Source organism: Artemia franciscana, chromosome 14 (genome assembly GCF_032884065.1).
Source record: "Artemia franciscana chromosome 14, ASM3288406v1, whole genome shotgun sequence".
Classification (NCBI taxonomy): domain Eukaryota; kingdom Metazoa; phylum Arthropoda; class Branchiopoda; order Anostraca; family Artemiidae; genus Artemia; species Artemia franciscana.
Window position 1 is genome coordinate 1,714,566 of NC_088876.1, and position 15,345 is coordinate 1,729,910.

The 15,345-nt window shown below is 33.4% G+C and overlaps 1 protein-coding gene across 5 annotated transcripts in view; it reads right to left on the reverse strand.

Moving 5' to 3' along the window:
- The window catches only part of LOC136035168 (protein trapped in endoderm-1-like), a 63,628-nt gene that overhangs the window by 15,118 nt on the left and 33,165 nt on the right, over nucleotides 1-15,345 (reverse strand). For all 5 annotated transcript variants that reach the window (XM_065716738.1, XM_065716737.1, XM_065716741.1 and 2 more), the window contains exons 4-5: nucleotides 9,447-9,536; nucleotides 1,074-1,289 (exon numbers count right to left, since the gene is read on the reverse strand). In XM_065716738.1, the coding sequence (XP_065572810.1) occupies nucleotides 1,074-1,289; nucleotides 9,447-9,536 (306 nt within the window). The remainder of the gene's footprint in view (nucleotides 1-1,073; nucleotides 1,290-9,446; nucleotides 9,537-15,345) is intronic.

The window sequence follows — 15,345 nt, forward strand, 5'->3', positions numbered from 1 at the left end:
TGGACAAATAAGAAATATATGACCAGACAAGCCAGAAAAAAAGAAACTTCAGAATGGATCTAGGAAATGTCTGTCTAAGTTTTCGAATGATACCCAGACTCCGAGAGACCTTAACCCTAATCATGGCTAAATGTATTCTAAATGTAAGGTTCTCATAAAGGAGGATACCAAGAAACCGAACCACCCGATTCTCTGGTCTAAACAAGGAGCCTTGTGCCACCTGAAGGTGTGTAAGTTGAGGCAAAACTATACCAGTTCGAAAAAAAATAAGAAAATGTGACTTTACCAGCATTCAAGGCAAAGCAATTCACGTTAAACCATGAAATAACTTTCTCGAATATTGCCACAATGTTAGACTTGATATCACAATCCGTCTTCCAAAGGGTCTCAAAAGTGGTGTCATCAGCATAAGCAACGAGAAAATCTTCATTAGAAGTAGTATTGGAACGCGGAAGAACATCAGGGTGACACACCTTGCAGCACATCAGAGGCCTGGTGTTTTTGACAGTCGAAATAAGATCATTAACACAAATCAGAAATAAAATTGGGCCAAGAACAGAACCCTGAGGAACGCCATAATATACTTCAGAAGGGTCCGCACAGCGGATCAGTTGAAATAAGCCAACCAGAAAGATATGATTCAAACCAAGAAAAAGTGTTTGATCTTATACCAATATGCCATAGTTTCCAAAGTAGAGTCCGATGAATCAGAATGTTGAAAATTAATCATAAAAATTATGGCAACACAGAAGAGAAAAGGTGAAGTTACTCTTTATAATTGTACGGTACAAATTTAGCTTTAGTTTTATTTGTTGACGTAAATGATGAAAATAGAAAGCCAATCATTTTGTTTCTTGTTTCTGTTAGGACAAATATGCCCTCATTTAAAAAAAATGGCTAAATTTAAATTCTAAATTAGAGATTTCTTAAGGCAGTAAAGTGAGTGAAAATTTAAACTATAGTTGATTGTTTCGACTTTGGCAAAAATTTAAGCTAATGAAAAGAACAAAACATTTTTGAGCCAAATGATTTATTACAATTAGTTCCTCTGTTTCTCTGTAGTAACACCTTACCTGTGACTTAAAATATTCAATCTGGACCGACGTACTTTGATGTATATACAAGTGTAGGAAAAAATGATGACAATGCAGGGCATAAGAAAACCAAAGGCAAACAGGAATTTCTTTGGTGATTTTCCATCTTTCTTCAAAATTGTGCAAGAAAATGTTGGTGCATCTAGGCCAAATGTACCCCAAGAATCAAACATGGTTGGAAGGAGGATCCCAAAGCTGAAAAAAAAGAGAAATGAGATTTTAATCCGTTTACATTGTTTCTTAAACAAATTGAGATTCTAAACAGACTTAGTTTTGCTACTATAGTCCTGAAACCATCAAAACCATAAAGACTGGTGGTCAAAGCAGTATCTATGGGGAATAGGGGGCCTGATCCCCCCGACTGAATGTGTACCGAAAATGTATATACAAATTTGTGATGCATTTTTACAGTTTTATTTTTCAAAATTCCCCTTGCTGATAAAAATACCCCCCTCCCCCCAAAAAAAATCCTGGATACAGCTCTTCTGGTGATACCTTATATATCATATACTTAAATATAAATATATCTATAAATATTTATGCACATACAGAACTGGAAAAATAAGAAAAACAAAAGAAAAAAGTCACCTTACGGTAACAAAGGCAAAAAGGGATTAGGACCAAAACTAAATGAAAAGACAGTTTAAAAATCGGAATGGGCACAGATTCTACTGACGGCTACCGACTTAGATTTAACCTTTCTCTCCCTCAGCTGTTCTATAGACCCTGTGCCCACTTTTTTTTCTTTCTTTTTTGTGACACACTTGCGAAGGGCATTTTCGCTCGAGTTGATACTTGTTTCTGCATGAATAAAGGAAGTAGTTTCATAAAACAATTAGGGTTACTTTTTTTCATTTTATTTCTTTTCTTATTCTTTTGTATATTTTCCATGTTTTATTATCTACTTTTTTTATCCTGTCGATCACTTATTAGTACTTGATGAAAATGAACTTCTTTGAACCACAGTTGCACCAACTTGCACCAAGAACTTGCACCACAACACCTGCACAAAGATTTACCTTATTACACCGCACTTGTGTAATGTAATGTGCGTCTAATGTAAAGGATTCTATATTCCATAATTTTGTTGTGCATGAAAAGACTATGTGCTCTTATTCACATAAGCTTACAAATTTCTATTACAAAGAAAAAGAAAAAAAACCCGTCTGGGGGCTAATTTGTTTACAAAGCAAATAGCAAGAAAATTCAAAAAGCTAATTGTTGGCTTTCATCTAGAGGGGAAACCGTTAAGAGTTTTTATTGTCACTTATGTGCTTGACTATATAGAATATTTGCAAATAAATTATGAACAATGGATTCATAAATAATTCCGGATATTTGAAAATTAAGAAGATTTCAAGGCAGTAACATATTTCCGTCGGTCTTGCTACGTTGAATCATGGAAATGAATTAGAAAAACTGATTAGGTACATTTGGCAACACTGTACGACATTAAAAAATTCAAACATTACCAATCTATTGATTCTCAAAGACTACTGCACCTTCAAAAGAAAGCTACCCCTCCTTAAGCTTTTGGTCTTTACTTATGATTTTATATTACTTTTGCTGATTTCTTAGCAAAGTTTCCTTTTTAAAATTTGGCGACTGCTTCTGCCAAAATTAATACATCTGTTGTAGAGGTTTTTTTCATTAAAGGTTAAATTTTCCCCGAATTTAAGGTATTAACCAAGTCAAACAATCCAGTTTCGCCGTCCCTTTGTACTTAGATGCAAGTTTTATATTGCAACCCCGCAATTACGTCAAAATTTTTAAGTCGAGTAGAAATTCGAAGGCTACTGGAAAAATAACTTGCACTGGCACTTTAAATGATTGTGGTTTAAATAAAAAGCTTCAGAGGGTTTTAGAAAGCCTCACTTTCCAATCACCTAATTTGGACAGTAGATTCATTCTTAGCAGCTTATTAAACGCGGCTCTAAGTTTTATCGCAAAGACCAACCCGCCCTAGACTAGAATAAAACTTTTAATGCTAGGCTTGTAGCTAACAGGCTGCTGCGCTGCACTAATGTAGCGCAGCGCCGTCTGCGCTACATAGACTCAGGTTGCATTACGTCAATAAAAAAAAGTAACTAATCCATCCTTTTAAAAAATAACTTTCAAAATTAGGCCTCTATATAGGGGCTGATTGAAAATATGCTGTATGCTAATCTAATCTTTATTTCAGTTCCTACTTTTTCTGAAATTTTTTCCAATGCAGTGAGTAACTTTTTGCTGTTTGTATAAGGCTTGAAATACAAGATTGGAAAATTTTTGAATTGATTAAGTGAATACTTAAACCTGAGTTAAAAAATACGGGAGAATCAGGAATTCAATTTTTAATGAAAAATACATCCATATGTAGTTTTATAGCTTTTCATAGCAAGTACCAAATTAAAAAAAAAAGGACGAAATTTTGTAAAGTTGAACTAATATATTAGGCTTATTTGTTTCCATTGTTTCTATGTAGCAACACTGACGAAATGTGATATTAGCCAAAACCTTCCTGATTTTTAAACTGCTTAAAGAAAAACTGCAGAACATCATGGCTTTTGGGTATAGATAGAAAGGATGAGATAGTTTCATGGCTTTCAGATAAGATGTATGTCGGGGTAAAAATATGTTTATCTGAATAATTTCTTTCACCACGCTGCCTTTCCATTTACAGAATTTAATAAGTGAAAATATAGAGAGAGAAATGGTATAATATTTAAGCAAAGAAGTGGAACAAAATACAGGAAAAATCAACAGACTTTAAATAATTAAGATTTGAATATTTCGACTCCGCGCCCGGGAGTCGCCTCTTTGGGCGGAAGCACCCATGTAGCTGGGTGGCAAGCACCCCCGTTGAAGACCCCGGTTCAAAAGGAGGGACACCCTTCCAGTTCCTCTCCATGATCGGTACTAATATCCAAGAAGCAGTCACGCTTGCGCAGGACTGTTCGGAATGGAGACGAAGAGTCACATTTTTTGCTATGCTTTACCACCAGCAGGAGCTTTAAGTCAAGTCAATTCAAGCGCTTGGGAACCTTTATCAACGGGAGAGAATGAATGCAGCTACATTAAATATAAAATATTGAAAATAGAAAAACAACTAAATAAAACTAAAAGTTCAATAATTTCTAAATAGCACTACTATCATCGCTAACAGCCTGAATAAGCAACACAGAAATGACAAACAGATTGTATCTGGTATAATTTCAATTTTGTAACGAGATCTAGCAAAAAAATGAAATAAGATTTTTATTTCAAAAATTGAATACAACCTAGGGTATGACAAATGATTGAAATTGCAAGGTCAAGAATTATTGAACAATAGAGGAAATCTAAGGCTATGTATGGCAAAAGGTCAAGAACGTATGTTTTTCTTTTTCTTTGTATGTTGTGTTTATTTTAGCTTTATTCATTTTTTACCATTTATAAATCTCTCAGGCTTTGAGTCGAAATATTCAAAATTATATTATTTAAGGTTTGTTGTTTTTCTGTTTTGTTCCACTTCTTTGTTTAGATACTTTACCCGTTATTCTCTCAATATTTTTATTTATTAAATTCTGTAATATGTTCATCTCTCATCCCTGGTACTTTAATAGTTTAAGTAAATGCTTCGATATCTGTTTTATTTTTGTACTTGTCTAAAACAAATGATTAGTCGCACTAGCGTTGCCAAATACTTCATTTCAGCTGGTGTATCCATAAAAGCAAATATTTTTCGAGCAGCAATATGCCAAAGGGAAAAAAATGACTTTCAAAAATGTGCTACCTTGGACAATTTATTGCCACCTTGAACAGTCAAAGATTCTTAGGAATCACTGGAAAATTCATTCCACAGCCCCATAAATGCCCCGCGCCTCACCCAAAATCTCACAATCTATCTTAAATGACCCCAACTTAAAACGCCATTCTACTGAAAGATAGAGAAGTTGTAAACAGTTAGCATATTAAATCAGTGAATCTCTTCACCCTTCCCACTTACTCCCTTTTTACCTCATAATTTTAATGTTCGTTTTGCAAATTTTGGGCTTTCTATTTTTTGGTCGTTAAACTGAATTGTTTTTTTTTTTTGTTTTAATTATTATATTCTCTTTTTAATTCTACGAGATGTAATTATTTGAGATTTTTGCTGATTGACATTGACCTTTTATTTTTACGAATTTAAATTGTTTTGACATTTTATTAGTTTGCATGAACCCTTTTATAGCCTAATTTATTTTCATTTTGTTCCCCCGACTTCCCATTTTACTTCCTTCCTGCTTGCGGCCCATTTGGGCTTTTGATAGCATTGTTTCAGTAATAGATCTTATCTTAGTACAACTTAGGACTATCTACTCTGCTAAGGGTATTGTCTCTGGTGTATATGATCTCTATTTCTACAATTTGTTTTGACCAAAAACATAAACTAATTGATTGTATTCTTAATTAAGTTCTTTCAGGTCTGTTTCGTTTTGTACCGCATCTGTTTTTTAGTCACTTACCGGCGCCAGTTCGTAAAGTCGAAAGACGCCTTTCAAAAAACCAGAGAGTCATTTCGTGAAAGCTCCTGACAGGTTTATGTCACTTGAAGTTTGACAGATCTTTCACAAAAGAATAATTATTAGATAAGAAAGTACAATAGCCATGAGAGTATGCCATGCTTTTTCTTAGGGGAGGGGGTAACCGAGCAGCCAAGGTCGGAAAATTTAACGTCATTTGTCGCATCACTCGCTACTAAGACTTTCCGGTGTGGGGGGAGGGAGTAGTGAGCGTTAGCAGAGAAAATTGGAATAAAATCCCTAATAAATAGTTTCAAACTTGGCGAGTAAACATGTGCGCTGCGCCAAGATGCTTCCCTTTTGTTATAGATTTTGGTAACATAGAACACTAAATTCGTGTGCTTAACGCGAACCCTATAAAAAAAAAGTCTATAGGGGTTCAATAGAAAACTACAGAAAAATTGACATGATTGGCAATAAATATTGACAATAAAAATATTGCTAATAAAATTGAATCAAATTTTAGCATAATATTGACAATAACAATATTGACAATAAAAAATATTGCTAATAAAATTGAATCAAATTTTAGCATAATATTGAAAATAACAATATTGACAATATTGACAAAAAAAATATCTATAGGGTTCAATAGAAAACTATAGAGATATTGAGATGATTGTATCAAATTGTAGCATAAAATTGACAACATTGATAATAACAATATTGACAAAAAAATATATATATAGAGGTTCAATAGAAAACTGTAGAAATGTTGACATGATTAAAGACTCCCTTGGATTAGTCAGTTGGTTCAAAAAAAGGATAAACATCCTCCAAAGGCATTGCTGGCGCACAGGGCGTCGAATCGACGTTTCAGTAGCTGAGTGTTTTTACAGGGACAAGTAGCAAGCTTGTCGCCCAACCTTGCTGTGGCGGGGGTTGAACCCTGGGCCAAGGCAGTCAGTTGGATCAACACTTTGTAAAAATAATTTACACATTGCTATTACATCATAATCCGTATTTTGCCTGGGTAACACTTTTAATGCATTGTGTTCAAGTGTGTTTATATTGCATTTAAATAAAAACAATTTATTAAACTGAAAGTAAGGAGCGACATTAAAACTTGAAACGAACAGAAATTACTCCATATATGAAAGGGGTTGTTCCCTCCTCAACGCCCCGCTCTTTACGCTAAAGTTTGACTCTTTCTCTCAACTCTACATTTAGAAACAGCAAAGAAAACGTTACCACGAACTGTTTGATATTGGCCTCAAATTTAGGTTTAAGAAGTCCAGAAATTTCTTTTGGGGGATCTGTGGTGGAAATTGGAGGGAAAGAATCTGAGACACTTTGTCTTGTTTAAGACGCTCAAAACGCTATTATAAATATACTTATAAATATACTTATATATAAGTATATAATATACTTATATATAATACTTATATATATATTATATATAAGTATATAATATACTTATAATATACTTATAAATAGCATTTCAAAACTTTTTCAATAACCAACATTATTGTGTTTGATTTTAATATATGAATTTAACTACAATGTATTTATTAAGCCTTTATTTTAAAGTGGGCTATATCCATAGTTTGGGACCTCTTCTCAGGGAATTGTTGGGAAGAATATGGATAAAATGTAATTTAAACCTTATATTTGTAATTGATAACTTTGAAAACACTGAAATGAGAAATTTAAGACAAGATACGATTTCTTCATCATGAAGTACATATACAATATTACATTTTACTATTTCCCCCAGAAGCTCTTTGGCCTTTAACACAAATCAAACATCATATACGAAACAGGAAATTACCGTATCTTGATTTGAGGCAAAAAATCAGCCTCTAAAGCAATCGATGTTGTGTGGTAGTATGGTAGCGGTATTAAAAATATATGACACTACTCGATATGGCATTAAAAAGAGCTTTCAATTTACAGCCGAATGAGCTTTCTCTCGATGTTTTGCGGCCACCCAGTCTAAATGACAGGGTTGGAAAAGGGAAAAGTAATAATGCAGGGGGGTTGCTCTTTGCTAAGCAAAACGCTATCGTGTTTATTATTAAAATACTTTTTTAAAACTTTCAGTGTTTAATGGTTGAAGGTTTTTAAGAATAAAGGGTTTCAGGTGGTTTAAGGAGTAAAACAACTTTAAGTTTGAGGGCAGAAATAGAGTAGTATCTACAAAACATTTTGAAAGCGCTTTCCATTCATTCTATGCTTTCTATTTTCCCTTGTAGAATAAACAATCGTTTGTAATGAGTCTCTTTTGAAATTCTAAGATTGTACCTCTGAAGGAGAGAGGAGTGAATCCTTTTAAAAATGGAATTAGGAAGATTTTTTGAACAATAAACAACAAAGAGAGATAAAACTCAAAAAAAAAAAAAAAAAAAAAAAAAAAAAAAAAAAAAAAAAAAAAAAAAAAAAAACTCGAACAAGACTACGCCCAGTAGAGAGGAAAGACTAAAACAACGCGATATTTCGCCTGTATCCAAACTAGGCGTCCTCAGCACAAGATAAAAAGAAGAAAAACACTAAACTAAAACCAAATAAAACCACCCCCAATAATAATAAATACAATTGTCGCTACCGATCCACGTAGGGAAAAGAAGCTATTAGAGTTTAGAGACAAACAAAACTATCAATTTTAATATTCTACGTTTTATTTGCTCTTCTAAAATATGTCATGTTTAAGATGTTTAGAATATTATATATGTTCTAAGGATTTAATCAATTAAAGTTTTACAGCTTTTTAGCCTAAAAGATTTGTAATTGTTTAATGGTAAAGGTTAAGAATACGGCATTAAACCTTACAGTCCCTACTGGCGGTGCTGATCTCCGTTTCCTGGCCCTTCAGCCAGGAGAAGTAATGGGGGGCTGGGAGCCAACTATCCTGTTCTTTTGCACACCCTTTCTGCTTACCCTCCCCATATTTCTCCAGGTAACCATTTAGAGCTGGGTTGCCTCTGGCTGACATTACAGAGTCACGTCACTGACCCGCGTCCCAAACCAAATAATTGGGTACACTAGGATTCGAACCCTCGCCTTTTAACTGAAAGTAAAGAGCGACTTTAAAACTTTAAACAAACAGAAATTATTCTGTATATAAAAGTTGCTGTTCCCTCTTCAATGCCCCGCTCTTTACGCTAAAGTTTTTATTGTTTTAAAAAGTAGTGTTGTGAGAAAAAGTTAAACTGTAGCGTAAAGAGTGGGGCACTGAGGAGGGGACAGCCCCTTTCATATACTTTCGATTTCGGAAGTATATATAATTCCCATTTTCGGACAAAGGATCATAAATCCAGCAAACCAATCCACTCGGCTAGGAAGGCCTAAAGGGAATAAGGATTTTAAGTCCATGGGCAAAAATAGACCAGTTTTCAAAGAACATTCGAAGTAAAAGCAAAGCTTTTGTTCTTTGTAGAGTAAATAGTGTTTCATCATAAATCGCTTTTGAAATTCCTAAGTCTTTCCCCATCAACTCCTTAAAAGGGGAATGGAGGACGTAAAGTGCAAGTCGGAAGAGATTTTGAACACTAAACTTTTTGGGTTCAATAGTCTTCGTCTTTATTTACTCTTTCAAGACATGTATTGAAAGGATGTTTAGAATGTGTTAAATGTTTAGGATGTTTAAGGCATTTTAGATGTTTAGTATGTTACATCTGTTTAGGATGAGTTGGAAAAACTTGGTCAGAAGCTTCTGAATAGTCCCCGAAAATGAACTCGTCTGTAAAATTATTGTGATTAATATGCTAAGAAAAAAAGAAAAGAGAACATAAACATAGAGAAAGATAGAAAAAGAAAAAGAAAAATTATAAAACACAGAAAGAGAAAGAATGCAGTATTTTTTTTTTATTTATTGGATGCAAAAACGTACCTGAAAAGCCAAATTCCGGCTATCATTACCAAGTTGTGTTTTGCTTTGTAGATTTTATCATACCAAGAAGGAGAGGATATGAGAACAAACCTAAAAAAGAAAAATTAGTACACATAAAGAACTAATAATAGATCAAATTAAAATAGATACTTTAAAATCTAGCTCTACTAGTCTCTAGACCCATCTTTTTTTTTTTTTTTTTTTTTTTTTTTTTTTTTTTTTTTTTTTTCTTTTTTTTTCAGAGTTACAAACCAAGAATGAGAAAATGAAGTCCAAGATGACTAAATAACTGATATAAATAATGCATTACGCCTCATCTTTAAGCATAATAAATATATGTATTCTATTTGGAATAAGGTACAGGGTTTCTGATTGAAGAAACTTTAGTAGGGGGGGATTTATTTGCAATGTTTCGTAACGAAGATACAAAAGAGTTATAATTTAAAATCTAGGAGGGGATTTTGTTTTTTCAATGAAAATACCGATAAGATATTTTTTCTCAGTGAGAGGCGGAGGCAATATCCCTTCACTCTTTCCCCTCACCTGGAGCCACTGGGAAGGTCTGGGGGCAGAGTGTCCATGTAAAAATCTTAAAAAGTTAGGAAATCAGTGGTGAAAATGGTGGTTTTTACTGACTTGGTCTCCTTGCGAATAATTCTGGGCTCTCACGCCATCTTTCCTAAAAGAGAGACCTACCTTCCAATTTAAAACGACAAACGCATTCCATACTCCAAATTATAGTCCAAATTAATTCAAGTGGGTAGAGGAATTAGACAAGGAGGAATTATTTCTCCTTATATATTCAATTCTTGTTTAGCTACTGCCCTTAATTCTCTTTCCTGCTCGTTTGTTTCATTATCTCGAAATCTGTCTTACATTGCATATGCTGATGACATTATCCTTCTAAGCCGGTCCAAGTCTAGTCTTGTTTCTAATTTTAATATTTTAATTAATTGTTTAAAAGGTTTGGGCCTTTCTATCAGTTTTGAAAAATGTCAATTTTTTGTTGTAAATTGTTTAGAGGATAATGTCAGGGCGACTCTCGATTGCGGCAATGGTGTTATTTTTCAGTCGTCGCCAATAGTCACTTATTTGGAATTACCTTATGCTGCTTCGAAAAGAGATTTCAAACCAGTCCTGGTTCAGCATGTTCAGATGAAACTACGCAAGGCATTTGGTCTTTTAATTCGTTTTCGGGGTCTTTACCGTCGGGACGTCCTTGGTCGTATGTATAGCGCTGTTGCTCTGCCTCACGTATTGTTCCCGTCCCTCCTCTTCCGAAATTTCAGACCTTCTGATCTTTCGCCCATTAAAGTTTCTTATTTTAAATTTTGTAATTTTTATTTGGTTTCCCCCTTTCTTTTAGTAACACTGAGATTGTTTTAAAGCTTAATGTGAAGGATCCCGTAGTCTGTATAAAGAAAAAATCTAAAACATTTGAAGATAGGGCGAAAATTAACCTTTTAGGCCACAATTTATTTCCGTTTTTTAGTAACAGTTCTGGCTCTTCATGATTTATAGGCTAATCTATTTACCAAGTGTTTTTGTATCTTTTTTTTAAGTGTTGGATGAATATTTGATAGGTTTTGATTGTAAGTGTTATCATTTGTTTTTTCTTTTTATTATATTGTAGCGTACTCCTCATTTTTTGAGGGAAATAAAGAAAATAAATAAATAAATAAATACTATGAAAATTAATAGGAACATTATGCCCTTATGAGAAGTGCAAAAAAACTCCGGAAATTCGGAGGAAATATAATATAAAATATTGATATATTGATGGAAATAAAATAAACTTCATGAATAATTTTTACTCTTGTTCCCATTCCCCCTCCCACAAAGAAAAATTTGAATGAGTACTTAACAATGGATTGAAAAGTCACACAGGAAAAAATATTGAATCATCAAATAGTTCCAGCCTTTGAATATCAGCTCATGGTTATATCAGCTCTATCAGCTTTTGGTCAGCTTTGGTCAATTCAGCTTTTGGTCAAATAGTTCCAGCTTTTCAGGGTAAAAAATTTGAATGTCAAAAAGTACAAACATAGCTACTGCATTTTTAAATTTGTTTTGCGTGACTGACAAACAAGGACTCGGGATAGTTTTTGGGGCTGCTCCCCTTTTTTCCGTGAAGCTACTCCTCTTTTTTACCGCGAAACTGCTCCCTTTTTTCCGCGAAGCTGCTTCCATTCTTTCCGCGAAGCTGCTCCCCCTTTTTCCGTGATACGGCTTCCCTTTTTTCGCAAAGCTTCTCCCCTTTTTTTTCCGCGAAGCTGCTCACCTTGTTTCCCCACAATTTTTACTAGTCTCTTGAGCTTTCCGTTTTGTTCTGCTTAGATAGCTCGAGACGATGCATCATGAAAAATGATGAACCGTATTGTTTATAGCAATTTAGCTTATAGGAGACTTTTTAGTCCATTACTCTCTGAAGGTCGTCGTGACACATTTGTTTCTTCTTGCAACAACCGAGGCGGGATTCTTGGCTTCTTTTTTAGGGCACATTTAAGTTGTTGCATTTCTCGTTTTTTTAGCCGGGCAAAGGTGAAAATCGGAAGGTTTTCGGTGAATTCGGGTGAATGTTACTACCATGGTCGAAAACCCTAAACCTGAGTTTTATAATGCTCCCTCTTGATCTCTTGATTTTTCCTCGCTTTTCTTCTTTGTATGCAATTAACTCCTGTTTTCCCAGCGTGACGGTTTTACGAAGTAATGATCATATATATACTCTGCTCACGTGAAGGCACTTTGGCCCCCAACAGACTATGGGGATCATTTTATACCAAAGGACATAGTCATTTTACCTTTCAACAATATTGAACAAAATGGCTATCTCAAAATTTTGATCAGATAATCTTTGGGAAAAAGGGGCGTGCCGTCCAATCTTTTTGGTCGCCTAAAAAGGGCACTAGAACTTATAATTTATCATCCCTGGAAAAAATAATACAAAATATATACGTGTCTGTGATCTTTCTTCTGGCAAAAAATGCAAAATTCCGCATTTTTGTATATACGAGCATGAAACTTCAACAGTATGGCTCTCTGTTACGCTGAATAAGATGGTGTGATTTTCATTAAGATTCTTTCACTTTTTAGGGGTGTTTTCCCTAGTTCAAAAATCAGGCAAATTTTTTCTGGTTCGCAACTTCTGATGTGTAACACTAAACTTGATAAATCTTAAATGTTTGAATTCAAAGCTGATTCTTTTGGTATATCTATTGATATAAAAATTCCATTTTTTAAAGTTTTGGTTACTATTGAGCCGAGTCACTCCTTACTTACAGTTCGTTACCACGAACTGTTTGATTAATTTTTGTTCGCTATTAAGTTTTAAAAATATGTATAATAAACCTTAAATGAGCCTTACTTGATGGATTAATCACGACAAATTGACAAAAAGCACACAGATATGATCAAGAGCTTTAAAACTAGCTTAGAAAACCAAGTTTTTCTGAGGGAAGTAAAGAGAGAAGTTGAAGCTTAAAACGGATAAAAATTATTACTTCACAGCCTATCCAATATATATTAATAAAACTAGTTCAAATAAACCAATTGATGATGTTTCCCTATGCCTTTAGGACTATAGAAAAATAGCGCTTTACTGAAAACACAAAAGTCAAGTGTAAAAAATAGGAATATTGCCATGGGAGTCAAAAATTAGTTTGTTGTCTGACAACAATAAACGAATCTATAAGGCTTTTCCCAGTTTTACGCCAGTTGTGACATCAGTAATTTTCAGTATACAATTAAATTAATCTTAAAAACAAAAGTGTAAAATTAAATACTTTTTTTAATAGCCACGAAGTAATTGAGCAACATACAGAAATATTGAATTGAAAAATAGAATATAAAATAACAGCATACAGAAATATGGAATTGAGAAATATTAATTTGTAATCTTAAATTGTAAGAAGTATCCTTTCATATTATTTGAAATAAAGATCAAATAAGACATAATATAAACTATTTTCAATAATAAAAAGTATTTTTATTTTTATAAAAATATAGATCAAATAAGACATAATATAAACTATGAATTTCAAGCTATTGTACAAATTCTAAAGCTAGTCTATAGTCCTAAAATTATCTGGACGGCTTTACTTTGAACTTGTCTACAAACTAATCATGACATGTCCTTTTCAGAACCAAAACGAGACCAGTCATTGAACTGAGCCAATGCGCAGAAGTGATACCAAATTAAACGTAAAAAAAGCAACAAACCTAAGATGGATCGTTGGTTTATCTTAAAAGGGAATGATTCTAAAAGGGATTGATAATATTTTTATTCTGTAAAAAGTGTCCTTAATTGGTTTGTGTCCACTATACCATAACTCCTATACTATTTTGTGTTTTCAGTAAAGCGCTAATTTTCTTTTATCCTAAAAGAATATGGAAACATAATTAATTGGTTCATTTGCACTAGTTCTATTGATATATATTAGATAGGCTGTGAAGCAATAATATTTTGTCTGTTTTAAGTTTCAACTTCACTCTTTACTTCCCTCGGGAAAACTTTGTTTTTTAGATTAATCTTTGTTCGTTTTTGGTCAAACTTTAATGTAGAAACAACGCTCCAATGATCCTCTTTTTATACGGAATAATGTATGTTCGCTTAAAGGTTTAATGTCACTCCTTAGTTTTACTTGAAAACTTGTTTTAATATAATTTCTAATTATCACCGATCTAGGAGAGATAAGACACCTCTAGAAAATACTGCAAACAACCTTGAGAGCTACGAAGAACTTTCAGTATATAACATAAAGTTCATTATCCATACTTCACAAAACAGTCTGTGGTTTTCAGAAACATTTGTTTTTCAGTGAGCAAAAAGCACACTTTTAAAACCATATCAATATATTAGTGTTCCTGATAAGACCTTCACAGTTTGTGCTACCTTTGTTTTTAAATAGATGAAATATTGCCATAATTTTACAGGAAAGTAATCACCCTTTCTATCACCATTTAATCACTCTTTTAAAACCATATAAATATATTAGTGTTCCCACTAAGACCTTCGGAGTTTGTACTACCTTTTTTTTAAACAGATGAAAAAGTGTCATAATTTTACAGTAAAGTAATCACTCTTTTTATCATCATTTAATCACTCTTTTAAAACCCTATAAATATGTTTGTGTTCGCAATATGACCTTCACAATTTGTACGACCTTTGTTTTTAAATAGATGAAATAGTGACATAATTTTTAAAGGAAAGTAATCACTCTTTTTATCACCATTTGATCATTTGTTAAAACCATATGAATATATTAATTTTCCCTATAAGACCTTCACAATTTGTGCTACCTTTGTTTTTAAATAGATGAAATAGTGCCATAATTTTACAGGAAAGTAATCACTCTTTTTATCACTATTTAATCACTCTTTTAAAACCATATAAATATTTTGTGCTACCTTGTTTTAAATAGATGAAATAGTGTTTTATATTTTATCATAGTTATTCGATACAGAACCTTGGTTTATTGAACTTACGTCGACAATGGATAAAATTTCAATCTAAGCATTATTTTTCCCAGCTTGTCATGTGTGTTTCGAATTTTATTCCCCTTTTTTGGAATGTGAAAGATGTGTTAACTTATGACCTCTGTGAAACCAGAGCTTGCTGTTTGATTGCCGCTCAGCAGAAACGTCTCAACGACCCTTGAAGGGACGTTATTTTTCAGACACGTAATAGTAGCGTCCACGAAAAGAAGCAAATAAGCTTCATTTACAGTTGTATCCATGGAGGCATAGGGCTCTACACAAATGACAACTTTACAAATAAGCAAATCAATGACAAGGGACGTTTTTTGAAAATGGTCAAAACCACGTTGTCCTGACCCCTCTGTCGGCGACTCCGTTCTGCAAAATTCATGGCTTAGACACAATAAAAGGTTGGCAATTATAA